This window comes from Mesoplodon densirostris, chromosome 1 (genome assembly GCF_025265405.1).
Source record: "Mesoplodon densirostris isolate mMesDen1 chromosome 1, mMesDen1 primary haplotype, whole genome shotgun sequence".
In the NCBI taxonomy this organism is placed as follows: domain Eukaryota; kingdom Metazoa; phylum Chordata; class Mammalia; order Artiodactyla; family Ziphiidae; genus Mesoplodon; species Mesoplodon densirostris.
Genome location: NC_082661.1, coordinates 192,424,876 through 192,439,395, shown reverse-complemented (window position 1 = coordinate 192,439,395; position 14,520 = coordinate 192,424,876). Strand labels below are relative to the sequence as shown.

The following is a 14,520-nucleotide window of genomic DNA, read 5'->3' as shown; positions in this document are numbered from 1 at the left end:
TCCCCTCACCCCTCTTTCTCTCTCTCCCGTTCCAGTGAGCTTATGGTCCCAGGGAACCTGTCATAGCCAGCAGGAGGCACCTGGTCCAAATTGTAGAGCAAACTCATTCCTCACGAGGGTGTCCACCTACACACACAGAATGTCCCTAGCCCACTTTAGGCTGGGATACAACATTCCCAAAGCTGGCACTGTATCGGTGATCTAACAGATCTATGTTTTGAGTTATATGATTTACTAAGCACCAAAAGTATCTAAATGGGCCACTCTCAGATGTGATGCAGAGTGAGGGCAGGGGTAAACCCTGAATGTAAAAAGCTACAAGTGGGCTTCCCTGGTGGCGCAGTGGTTGAGAGTCTGCCTGCCGATGCAGGGGACACGGGTTCGTGCCCCGGTCCGGGAGGATCCCGCATGCCGCGGAGCGGCTGGGCCCGTGAGCCATGGCTGCTGAGCCTGCGCGTCCGGGGCCTGTGCTCCGCAACGGGAGAGGCCACAGCAGTGAGAGGCCCGCGTACCGCAAAAAAAAAAAAAAAAAAAAAAAAAAAAAAAAAAAAAAAAAGCTACAAGTATGTTGATTGCTTGGGGAAGTAGCTGTCAAAGTACGTTATGTTCTCAATGGCAGAGTGGAATGATGGTGGCCTTTTAAAAAATGTATGAAAATAAATGAGCTTAATCCATAAAGCTTTCCTCTTATAACATTTTCTTAAATATCATATTCCTTTGCCTCTATTAAATGTAGCATATGATGATATCTGATTCAGCACAAATCATATACAGACTTCTATTAAAAATGTCACATACACCCAGTGCTCAGTCATCTAAATATAATCTGAGGATTTCAACTGTGTCACTGAGAAGCATAGAAAATAAACATCCTCTTGCTTCTCCTCAAGCCAGCATCCAGAATAATTTATTCACCTCTCTCAAACACAAAAGGACTCTGTCTTACTTAAACAAGTCACTGCCCCTTTATTCTGCAAATTGCTGCCAGGTTGCAAGCATGCCAAGTCTGATATTTTGGAATTACTAATAACCTGTGCTATTATTGTAACAATAATAGTAATAAGTAGTCACGGTCATCCAATTATTTGGGAACCAAGTCCTCACCTTACCATTATGAAAATTACTTTCTTTAGGTGGACTTACTGGGAGTACAAGAGGGCAGAAATGCAAGGAATGCACTGAGTTGGATGAACCAAGGATTTCCTTGGATGCATGCATGTTCTCAGATCCAAGCTCAGCCCTCCCTGACTTGGGGACTATGAGTGTGATGTAATCTTTCTAGATTTCAGCTTCTTGGTCTAGAAAACTTAAATGGTATGACAATATCTTGTGCACTTGGTTATTGTAAAGGTTAAACGAGACAGTTGTTAAAGAGCCAGCAAGGAGAGTGGCAGGTAGGAGGTGCTCAATCCTCTCCCTTCTCTCCACTGCATGAGTCCATGGTCTTCCTACTCTTTTTCACACCTATGTGCTGACTGTGATCACGGCAACAGACTTGGATGCCAAGGCCAAGTCCTATCCTATCAATTTTTACTTCTTCTATAATTAAATATAAAATTTCAAATTTAGTGTAGCAGCATATAAATGGGCAAGTCCACAACTTGCTAATAAACTATTGGCTAATAAAAGATAGCAGGCAATTGACCTTTATGCTTTGAAAGCCTAAGCATTAAAGCAAAGGAAGAAATTGTAAGAGAAAAAATTAATAGGTTCTGATGAGTTAAAATTTTAAAAGTTTGTCAAAAATACATTATAAAAAAATTTTAAAGGCAAATGACAAACTGATTTTTAAAAATTGAAAATTATATTAATTAGAATTATACTCTACTATATAAAATCATTTACAAGCAATAAGAAAAGACTGGAGGCAAGATCAAGATGGTAGACTAGGAAGATTCTGAGCTCACCTCCTCCCATGGATGCACCAAAATTACAACTACATATAGAACAACTCTCTCTAAGAACAACCTGTAGACTAGCAGAACAGCTCTTCTACAACTAAGGATATAAAGAAAAAAACCTCATTAAGATGGGTAGGAGGTGACCCATACCCCTGGCAGGAAACTCAAAAGCCGAATGAATATCACAAACTTGGAGGACCTCCCTAAGAAGTAAGGAGTTCCAGCCCTACATTGGGCACCACAGCCCTGAGACCTGCACCAGGAAGATGAGACCCCATAACTGGATTTGAAAACCTGTGGGACTTACATTGGGAAAAGCCAGAGAGCTATAGGAAACCAAGACTCCCTTCTTAAAGGGCTTATGCACAAACTCACTCTCTCTGAGTCCCAGCACAGAGGCAGTGGTTTGAAAAGAACCTGGCCCTCTAGCCGGCCTGCCAAGGTGGCCCCAGCACACCATCCAGCCTGTGCCCACTCCACCTCTAGCCATGCCACCAAGGTAGCAGCCCCAATCCAGCTCAGGAAAGCCTTGGCCAGTGTCCACTTCAGTTCCAGGCATCTTGCCAGGGAGGCCCCAGCCCTGACTGACATGCCCTAAAACCCACCCCTGCCATCCTGCTCCAGCCACAACTGCCAAGGCCACCTGGCACACAAAATCTACATAGGAACAATTCTACACAAGGCCACACCTTTAAGACCAGGAGAGATAACTGTTTCACCTAATTCACAGAAGCAAACCCAGGAAAAACAACTCCAATGAAATAAAGTAATTTACCTAATAAAGAATTCAAAGCAATCATTATAAAGATGCTTATAGAAATTAGGAGAAGAATGGTAGAACACAGTGAAAACTTCAACAAAGAGATAGAAAATATAAAAAAAGAAACAATCAGAACTGAAGAATACAATAATTAAAAGGAAAAATATGCTGGAGGGAATCAAGAGCAGATTAGATATTACAGAAGAATATATAAGCAACATGGAAGACAGACTAATGGAAATCACCCGATCATTACAGCACAAAGAAAAAAAAAAGAATTTATAAAAATGAGGATAGTTTAAGGAACCTCTGAGACAACATCAAGCATACTAACATTTGCATCATCAGGATCTCAGAAGGAGGAGAGAGAAAGAAAGGGGCAGAAAACTTATTTGAAGAAATAATGGCTGTAAACTTCCCTAACATGGGGAAGGAAATAGTCTCAAAGAAGATGAACCCAAAGAGATCCACACCAAGACACATCATGATTAATAAGGCAAAAGACAGAGAGAGAATTTCAAAGGCAGCAAGAGGAATACTATGCATAATATTCAAGGGAAATCCCATAAGGCTATCAACTGATTTTTCAGCAGAAACTTTGCAGGCCATAAGGGAGTAGAATGATATATTTAAAGTGCTGAAAGGAAAAAAAACTTATAACCAAGAATACTCTGCCCAGTAAGGTTATCATTCAGAATTGAAGACAAGATAAAGAGCTTCCCAGACAAGCAAAAACTAAGATTTCATCACCACTAAACTGACCTTATAAGAAGTGTTAAAGGGTCTTCATTAAGCAGAGAAGAAAAGGTCATAACTAGAAATATGAAAATATATGAACAAAAAAAAAACCTCACTGGTAAAGGCAAATATATAGTAAAGGTAATGGATCAACTATTGAAAAAGCAAGTAAAATTTGAAAAGCAAAAATTGTAAAATCAACTAAAACTACAATTAGTAGTTAAGGAATATATAAAGTAAAAAGATGTAAAACATGACATTAAAAACATAAAACATGTGGGGGGGGACTAAAAATGTAGTGTTTTTAGAATGTGTTCAAACTTAAGTAACTATCAGCTTAAAACCAACAGCCATATATATATATATATATATATATATATATATATATATATATATATATATATATATATATATATATATATATATATATATATCTTAATGTAACCACAAACCAAAAATCTACAATAGATACACAAAAAATAAAAAGAAAATCATCAAACTACAAGGGAAGAGACTAAAAGAAGAAGAAAGGAACAAAGAAGTACCCAAAATAACCAGAAAACAATTAACTAAATAGCAACAAGTACATACTTACCAATAATCACTTTAAATGTAAATCGAATAAATGCTTCAATCAAAAGACATAGAGTGAATAGATTAAAAAAAAAAAGACCCATTTATATGTTGCATTCAAGAGACTCACTTCAGATCTAAAAACACACATAACCTGAAAGGGAAAGGATAGAAAAAGATATTCCATGCAAATGGAAATGAAAAGAAAGCTGGAGTAGCACTACTCTGATCAGACAAAACAGACTTTAAAACAAAGACTATAATAAAAAAATAAATGTGGTAATTACATAATAATAAAGAAAACAATCCAATTTACAATTGCATCAAAAAGAATAAAATACCTAGGAATAAATTTAACTAAGGAAGTGAATGTCCTGTACTCTAAAATCTAAAAGACATCAATGAAAAAATTGAAAGAGAAATGGAAAGGTATGCTGTGCTCATGCTATGGAAGAATTAATATGGTTAGAATGTTCATATTACCCAAAGTAATCTACAGATTCAATTCAATCTCTATCAAAATACTCACGGTATTTCTCACAGAACTGTAACAAATAGTTCTAAAATTTGTGGAACCACAAAAGAATCCAAATAGCTGAAGCCATCTTGAGTAAGAAGAACAAAGCTGGAAGTATCACACTCCCTTATTTCAAACTATACTACAAAGCTATAGTAATCAAAACAGTATGGGGCTGGCATAAAAACAGACACATAGGTCGGTGGAACAGAACAGAGAGCCCAGAAATAAGGTCACCACTTGTGGTCAATTAATCTACAACAAAGAAGGCAAGAATATACAATAGAGAAAGGATGACCTCTTCAATAAGTGATGCTGGAAAAACCAGACAGCTACATGTAAACGAATGAAACTATACCCTTTTCTTATACCATATACAAAAATAAACTCAAAATGGATTAGAGACTTAAATATAAGACCTGAAATCATAAAACTCCTAGAAGAAAACATAGGTTGTACGCTCTTTGACATGGGTCTTAGCAATATTTTTTTTGTTCTGTCTCCTCAGGCAAGGGAAACAAAAGCAAAAATAAACAAATGGGGCTACATCAAACTAAAAAGCTTTTGCACAGTGAAGGAAACCTCCACAAAATGAAAAGGCAGCCCACTCAATGGGACAAAATATTTGCAAATGATACATCTGTAAGGGGTTAATATCCAAAATATAAAAAGAACACATACAACTCAATAAAAAAAAGTCCAATTAAAAAATGAGCAGAGGACCTGAATATTCATTTTTCCAAAGATGACATAAAGATGGCCAACAGGACCACGAAAAGATGTTCAACGTCACTAGTCACCACTAGTTATCAGGGAAATACAAATCAAAACCACAGTGAGATATCACCTCATACCTGTCAGAATGGCTATTATCAAAAAGACAAGAAATAACAAGTGTTGGCAAGGATGTAAAGAAAAGGGAACCCACATGTAATGTTGGTGGGAATGTAAATTGATATAGTCACTTGGAAAACAGTATGGAGATTTACTTTTTGAGGAAAAATTAAAAATAGAACTACCATATGATCCAGTAATTCCACTTCTGGGTATTTATCTGAAGAAAACAAAAACACTAATTCAAAAAGATATATGCACCCCAATGTTCACTGGAACATTATTTGTAATAGCCAAGATATGGAAGCAACCTAGTGTCCATCAAGAGATGAATGGATAAAGAAGATATCACACACACACACACACACACACACACACACACACACACACACACAAAGGAATATTACTCAGCCATAAAAAATGAACTTTTGCCATTTGCAAAAACATGGATGGACCTAGAGGATATTATGCTTAGTGAAATAAGTCTGACAGAGAAAGACAAATATTGTATGACTTCACTTATATATGGAATCTAAAAAACAAAACAAAAGAATAAACAAAACCAAATGAAAACAAGCTCAGATACAGAGAACAAGCAGGTGGTTATCAGAGCGGAGGGGATATGTGGGGGTGAAACAGGTGAAGAGGACTAAGAGGTACAAACTTCCAGTTACAAAATAAATAACTCATGGGGATGTAATGTACAGCATGGAGACTATAGTCAGTAATATTGTAATAACTTTGTATGATAACAGACGGTAGCTAGACTCATAGTGGTGATCATTTCATGATGTATAAAAATACTGAATCACTATGCTGTGCGCCTGAAACTAATATTATATTGTAAGTCAACTATACCTCAATTTAAAGAAAAAGAAAAAAAAATCCCAATGGAAAAAAATAGCAACAAGCTTATGGGATATTCAACTTTATTAACTGCAAAGAAATATTATTTAAAATAAAATTTGATAATATCTTTTAATATCAGATATGGAAAGTGTTTAAAATTCATAGTAGCTATTGTTAGTGAAGAGGCAATGGAGTGGAATTCTACACAGAGCCTTCTCTCATGATAGCAACTGAACAACTCAGCCAGGCGGGGCTTACCCTAGGTAATCAGACCTGAAAAGAAGCTATACTATCTATGATAGTCCCACTGGGTTTACCATTAGACACAGACAACTTAAAATTGAATTTTAATGACCACAGATGTCACAGCTTCAATACTCAAAATCTTTAGATGCTTTGACCTACTAATTGCACTTTTAAGAAGTTATCTGGAGAAAATGATCAATGACACACCAAAAAGTTTAAATACAAGGAATTCCATCTCATTGTTCTTCATAGTGAAATTGGAAATGTTTTCGTGAATATTGGAAGCTACCCAAATGCCTAATAATAGGAAATCATGTTCTCCAAGAGAATGCTGGGGAACTATTTACAACATAATGTTATATAAAAAAGGAAGATATAAACTGTATACGTAGTATAATTACAATTAGGTAAAAACATGTTTATCTATCTATCTATCTATCCATCCACCCATATTCACTGCCAGCTGCACCCCCCCACCCCCCGCAACAACAAAAAAAAACCTGAGGAAGCAATAGTGGTTTTCATAGCTTGGAGATTACTAGTGGATTTTTTTCCATTTGCATACTTTTCTATTTTCCAAATTTTCACTAATAAACGAATATTCACTTTAGTCATCAGAGAGCAAAGTACTGTTTAAAATATCTAATGAATCATTTACATATCTTAAATAAAGTAAAATTTGAAAGCTGCTTATAAAACAACTTGAAGTGAATATCTTTATTAAAAGTTAGGAGATTGCTTCTAAACATCTAGACATTTCATTAAAACAAGAGCTTGTTTTTGTCACTACTGAGAAACACTAACTGTCATTTCTTAAACATTTGCAATCATACCAACTCTCAGATGAGGCCACAAAAATTAATTATAATGACTTGTCAATCACCAAAGTTTTCTCAACTGTAAAATGAGAGGGCTGAATTAACTAATCTCTTCGGTACCTTCAAGCTCTCTAATGATGTGAATCTATTATCTGACTCAAGAGACAAAATTAAGCAAGGGATTCTCCCTTCACAATAAGCTTGAGAATTATGGGAAAAACAAAGAACATTCGTCAGGGAGACTCCACTCTTGATGTCAAAGCCACAGAAGCCCAGACAGTGATCCAAAGTGCACAGAATGATGGAAAGGAAGTATTCTCACCTCTCTCTTTGAGAAAAGTCACATGAGTCCCCTCCATTTTCATCTCCTACTCTTATCCCTAAATCAGTGACACCTCTCTCAGCAGAGGCAGACCAGAGATCAAGGGGTTTGGTACATGCTGATAGATAGACAGATAGATAGATAGATAGAGATAGATGACAGGTAGATATTTTTTAACTTCAGTGTTTTCTATACTCATTTACAAAAGCTGTATTTTTTATGAGCACTGTAACAAGCAAAGAAAGCTCTGCAAAATCAAGAAATAATACGTACACAAAACAATGTTCCCACAAGACCTGTGTTGTAGCTGTGCCATCTTAATACCATTAATACCTTTTGAAAACATGTGATTTTGACACTGGCCAAAAGCACATTCTGCAGACAATATCTTACATATATTCTTCTGCATAGCCAAATAACAAGTCGGCTTGGCTGTTGACATAAGTCCAAAGGAAAGATAAGGTCATAAAGTATTTGCCTGGCTTACTGACAGAACAAAAAAATAATTTTTCTTCCTATAATTTGTTCCTGTTATGATGTTATAGATCCAGAATACTAAATACCTGGAGATGTTCCATGCATATTGTAATTACATCCTCTACTTTGAAGAGAACAAGGCTGCAGAATTCAGTATTCAGTTCTTGCCTCACACACATAAATTAGTTCTCCTTTCAGCCTCACAGACAGGCAAAGCAAGCAGACCTCTCCCTCCACACTCCTGTATTCAATCGGATGTGGGCACTAGGGCATTACCACCTGCCACTTTCTTTTTCAGTGAATCTCCAAGCACCATCTTCTAAGACATGACATTAACTGGTGCTGAGATTAAGTTAGTAAAGAGGAAAAGAAAGGGGTTAAAGGTCCTTTCTCCTCCCTTTCACAGGCTAATTTGTGGGGAAAAGAACAGGGAAAACGCATTCCAACACTCTTTAGGAAAACATATTTCAGGCTTTTCTCCCTAACTGGTTGGCAAGGCTGGGCAGAGATCCAAAAGCTAATTTGAAAGGATAGCTTTGAGAGGTCATGGATGAAATAGTCACCCAAATGCTGGCTGTAATAAGCCCACGCAAAACTTAAATAACCTGGTCAGCCAAAAGGCTCAAGTGTTTTCCTCACTCCAGAGAAGATGTGGGGACTTGACTTGCTGGAACGTCAGCTGTACAAGGTGCTGCCCACAATGCCAGCAAAAGAGGTCCCCTCATGAGGCGAGGCTGCTTCATTAAAGGTGGCCTCTTCATGCCTCCCTGAGCTCAACCCACCTTTGACTTTCCTTCTCTTCAACTTTATTCTCTGGGGATGGCATCACTTTAACAGATGCCCCTCCCACCACACTTGCTCTATCCTAAAGCCTCTTCTAAATCTCTCTTTTAGGGGAAAGCTTCCACTTCACCATTCCAAAGCTCTTAAAGCACCAGGCTATTTCATGACTACTGGGACAGAGTCTCCATAACTCGTCCTATGGGATGCAAGCCAGAGGCTAAAGAGAGAGGATTACCGCTGTTCAGCGGCAGAGGAAGGTGCTCTGGAAACTGCCTCCCAAGCAAGCCAAGGGGGCAAAACAGAAAAGTCTCCAAGATTCAGGAAAAAACCTAGTGATGCAAGTGACAAGGGGAGATTCAGACCCAACCCAGACAAGCATTTAACCCACTCAAGGAAATGAATAATATTAAGAAAAATTTGGCAAGAATCTAAAAAGGTGAAGAAAGAGAGGAAAGAAGAACAGGAAGACAAGAAACATGATCGTTTTCACTTTATTAAGACTAAAATTCAAGGATTTTGTCTCAACTTAAAAAAAAAAATCGGGGCTTCCCTGGTGGCTCAGTGGTTGAGAGTCCGCCTGCCGATGCAGGGACGCGGGTTTGTGCCCCAGTCTGTGAAGATTCCACATGCTGCGGAGTGGCTGGGCCCGTGAGCCATGGCCGCTGAGCCTGTGCTCCGCAACGGGAGAGGCCACAGCAGTGAGAGGCCCGCGTACCGCAAAAAAAAAAAAAAAAAAAAAATCATTCTTCTGTTTCTATTTGAAGAAGTAGACCACTAGAGATTTTTTTTCCCTTCAAAGTACAACTCCTGAAATTCAGCCTTTTTCTCAGTTACATCAAGTACCAGAAATATAACACTCTCAGGGGAGTACATTCTGAAAGTTGCATATGGGAAAACAAGGCATGGACATGATCTTGCCCAGTTTAGAGCTTCCCATGGACTGTGTCAGAGCCGAAGGGGTGAATTGCAAGGGAGGCAGGGAGAAGAAGGACTTTCTAAACTCTTCCACAAATAGTAGGACACCAAGCAGATTTCTAATTAACCCATCAGCAGATCTGTGGTCCCTGAACTGCCCGCCACACAGGTTAGTTGGTCTAAGACCAACATGCCCTTGGGACAAGGACATGGATAAGCTGGAGAAGGGATTTACTCATTGTTTGAGTCGTGATGTTTATTGAACACCTACTCTGGGAAAAGTTCACCAGGTTAGGTGGGAGGCAAGGAGGCTCACTGTGAAGGTAGACAAAATATTGCCAATGTTCTCAGAACTCTTAATTCAAGATAAGAAGATTGCACATGTGCATGAACATAACACAAGCAAGCAAATGACAAGTGTCATTAGAGTGGCCATGCAAAGAGTCATTGAAGTCTGATGTCTCATGTCCCTGGAACCAACTCTTATTTGAGATGTCTGTTGTTCCCCCAGATCCTGGCCTTATTTTGGATCCTAGGGCTCTTTCACTTGAAAGATTCAGTTTGAGGTTTCTGACCTTGAACCACACACCTGTTCCAACCATTATGAACTGGCATTAATTCCGTCACCACTCTGCCCTTCAGCACTCTACATTTCACAAGGGATCCTCTTGTGTGGCGTGTGAAGTTTCCACCACCCTACATAATGCAGACTGAATCAAGCAGCACAAGGTGATACATGGTATGAAGGCACAGATCCTGCTTGGGTATCATTCAGCAATACATTGTGCAGAAGTGAAAGAGTGGCTTCCTCAGGTAATGTGGAGACAGTGGCTTAAGTGAGGTGATCCTGTCCCACGGGGAAAGTGCACTGTACTCACTGAGTTTTAGGTACACACACTGAATAGCAGCCTAGAGTAGGTATATCAAATCCGGCTAACCTATGCTCTCTCCTGAATGGGTAGAGACACTAACTTGGGGAAAGTTTTGTATCAGGTGGAAGATGAAGATTAAAGCAAAGAGCCTCTTTCTAACACATTCAACTTCACCTGCTGCCTCGGGGGAGCATGTAGACATGAGTGGAGATGAATTGTAGCCATCCCATTTTCATACTTTCTACTATAAACCTTGCAATAGTCCTTTTAAATCAGTATTTAGTATCTCTAAATTAATCCTACAGGATCTAGAATGAGAAAGTATAATAAAAGGACTTCAGGGTTGATTTCTAGTACTGTGGTTCTAAATGGGGGGAGGTGAGCATTTTCATTTTGCCCCCTAGGGGAAATGTGGCCATGCCTACAGACATTTCTGGTTGTCAGGACTTCAGAGGATACTAACTGGTGGGTAGAGGCTAGAGATGCTGCTACCATTCTATAATGCAGAGGATGGTCCCCACGACAAAGCCTAAAGTGTTAATAGTGCTGAAGTTTAGAAACTCCACCCTTTGTTCCTTGAGGAACAAAAGACCAGGGCTCTAGGCCAGGTTACACCACTTATTGGTAATATATGGGGCAAGTAACTTATAGTCTTTGCAATTCCACTTTTCCATCTTTAACACAGGAGTAATAGCATCTGCTCTACTCACCTACTCAGGGTTGCTTATAAAATCAAGTGAAAAAATGTATGGGGTACACAAAGGCAAGGTGGCCCTTTTATTATTCAGCATTACAACTTCTTCATCATCAACATTCTCAGACTATTCTTTATGCAGACACGAATTCAACTGACAAATATTTATGTGGGCCTACGGAATAAATAGGACAGTTGTAATCTTATTCAAGAAACCTAAATGCCCACGGAAAGCCAAATAAGCTTGAGGTCCTCCACAGTCCAAAGGGGAAAAAAATCCTCTCTTGTCGGCACAAGTTTAGCACTCAGCTTTACCTTGTCAATGATCTACAGACACTGAATCAACCATGGGTCAGAAAATACTTACCGTGTGAATTTTCTTTTCATGATGGCAAGATCCAGGAGTCCTCAGCACACACTCAGGGCAGCACTGGTTGGCGGGTATTTGAAGCACTTCCCCCTGAGCATTTAAAAACAGCTCAGTGTAAAATAGCAGCAACGAACAGTCACATCAGGTTCACTAACTCTCATGAGTTTCCATGGGTGAGAATAAACAGGATAAACAGAATACACCAACAAAAAGGATTCTCTCTGTCAAGATGAGCTGCTCTCAAAGATAAAATGAACCCCCTTGTGAAAGTAATTTCCTTGAAAACTGTCTACATCTTTTCACATGTAATGAAGCGAAGAATTGTATTCACTAGAAATGCTCCATCTGAGTGTCACACCAGAAAAGCAGTGGGGGTGAGATAAGAGCTCTATTTCCCTAAAACAGAGAAGAGAAGACTTGGGCGGGCAGGGCCACAGAGCTGGCAGGTCTTCTAACATCCTATAGATGCCTGATGGAGCCAGCAGGGGGGGAGTTAAAGTTCTAATGTTCACTTTTACCTGGCACACAGAGTAGCAAAGCACAAGGGACAGGTGACTGAAGGACAGAGCTGGGAGAGGAAACAGCATGGCTGTGGAGGTATCCCACGTACTGTGGGGAGCTGGATAGAATTCCTGGGCTCCAATAAAGATCTACATTGTTTATCAGGGTTTCTATAATTGCAGTTGTGTTTCCTATCAATATGTGACACTATTAAGGGAATGGGCCTCCACGTGATACCTTAGGATTTATTGGAAAGTTGTCACATGTTAACTAACCATCTATTTGCCACTGTGAAGGATCTGTTTATCCAAGATTATTAAAACTATGGCACATACATGTGTCTTTGGGGCCCCATCCTTCTATTAGATGCTCCGACTCAACCTGCTCTTCCACTTAGCATTTCCTCAAGTCCAGAGATGTGGCAGAACGGGTAATTAGTGATTTTGATACAAAATGGTAGGAGATCCTGAATTAACCAGGAAATCATGACTTGTCCACAGAATAAAAGTCTACAAAGAATTCAGCTGGTAGATTAAAAAAATTATGTAAGTCATAATGTTTCTTTGTTATTTGGGGCTGCTTCCATTAAAAAGAATTGTACCTACAAGAGAATGTTAATTGTACATAACTACATCCTCAAGAGTGGGTGGGAAATGGAACTACTATTTCACAACTGTTAATCCACTAAACAGATAAATACATCAGTATCAGTGATCACCAAATTCTTATTTGCTTAATAAAGGGTAAAACCTATATGATATGGGATTTTATAAAATTGTACATATGGCTCAACATTAATGACTATTCACAAAAGTGCCCTCTGAACCCCAAGTAGAACGTACACTTGTCTAACTTCCACTAAGACAGTAAATATAGAAAATACATTAACCTAATTTCCACTAAGCATCCAGATAGAAAATGAGATAATCCAAGTGTTGTTTGTATTCTAATATGGAAGCAGGGAGCAAGGGAGAAAGGCAGGAAAAATTGAGGACTTCAAGAGATATTTTGTGCCCCCAAATTAGTTGTCTTTGATTTATATAAAAACTGGTCTTCAGATTTGGCCCTCATAATTCATTTTATGATATGATATTCTTTATTTGTGAGTGGATGTTCTCTATCTTGCATCTACCTATTGTACTTCTGTTGGAACATGAAAGAGGTGATTTGGGGCTAAAGGAGGAGCAAAGAATTCTGCATGTGGCACTTGGAGAAAGAAAGACAGGGAGTTCTTGCTACCTAACCATGTAACCTTGCATAGCCTTGTGAGCTGTGGGCTGCAGGGAACACATAAGCCTATTGCCCTGCAGGCTTTGCACTGGGAGCGTTAGGAAGTGGCCACTTGGGCAAGAGACATCAATGAAGATTGCTTGCCTAGGATCTAGAGGAACCAACTAACAATAACGATGATGATCATGTGATAATTAAAGCTAAAACTGAGTACTTAGAATAGCCAGGGACTCTTCTAAGCATATGTGTGTGTGTGTGTGTATACATATACATAGATATATGTCATGTATATATATATAAAATCTCTCACAACAGCTTGATTAGGTAAACACTATTCCTGTCTGCATTGAAGTTTGCAGCCGAAACCCCACAATGTAATACAGCACCCCTTTGCATGGCATTGTCCTCTTTGTATATATGTTATTCAGAGATCCTGAAGATTGGTTCTGACAGGACTGGGTTAGATAGTCAATGTTCTAAATGCCTCTGTTCTCTTTCTCTCAGTCTTTATCTGTCTCTGTCTCTCTCTCTGACCTTATTTATCTAACTCTATAGCTAGCTATTCTATATGGATATAGGATATGAATACAGAATCTATTATATATGGTTAATAGGATGAATAGATAGATGATAGATAGATACAAATATCTAGCAGAACTACCATTGACACTTGGTTATTTCCAGTCAATCTATAAGCAAAACATACATTGTAAAAGGGCTTTTTAAATTTTTTAAAAAATGATAGGAACCCAAGTTACTATTAATAACAGTAATAATTTAGTTTAGAATACAATGGTGATTCATTAACTTGTGCCATGAGCTAATGTAAGTGTACCCAGCAGATGCGAATAACAACACATGTTCCTGAGATACACAAGGAAAGACGTGGTGGAGTAGAAATTACACTGGCTCATGAGCCAGAGACTAAGGTTCTTGTTATGGCTGTGCCACTGTCTAGCTCTGTATCATTTTTTTTTTTTTTTTTTTTGGCTGCGTTGGGTCTTCGCTGCTGTGCATGGGCCTTCCCCAGTTGTGGCGAGCGGGGGCCACTCCTTGCCGCGGTGTGCGGGCCTTTCACCACGGTGGCCTCCCCCGTTGCGGAGCACAGGCTCCAGGCGCG

General features: G+C 38.9%; 1 protein-coding gene across 1 annotated transcript in view; it reads right to left on the bottom strand.

The window, feature by feature from the left end:
- The window catches only part of FRAS1 (Fraser extracellular matrix complex subunit 1), a 446,975-nt gene that overhangs the window by 264,099 nt on the left and 168,356 nt on the right, over positions 1-14,520 (bottom strand). The window contains exon 4 of the mRNA XM_060093094.1: positions 11,667-11,759. Coding sequence (XP_059949077.1) covers positions 11,667-11,759 — 93 coding nt within the window. The remainder of the gene's footprint in view (positions 1-11,666; positions 11,760-14,520) is intronic.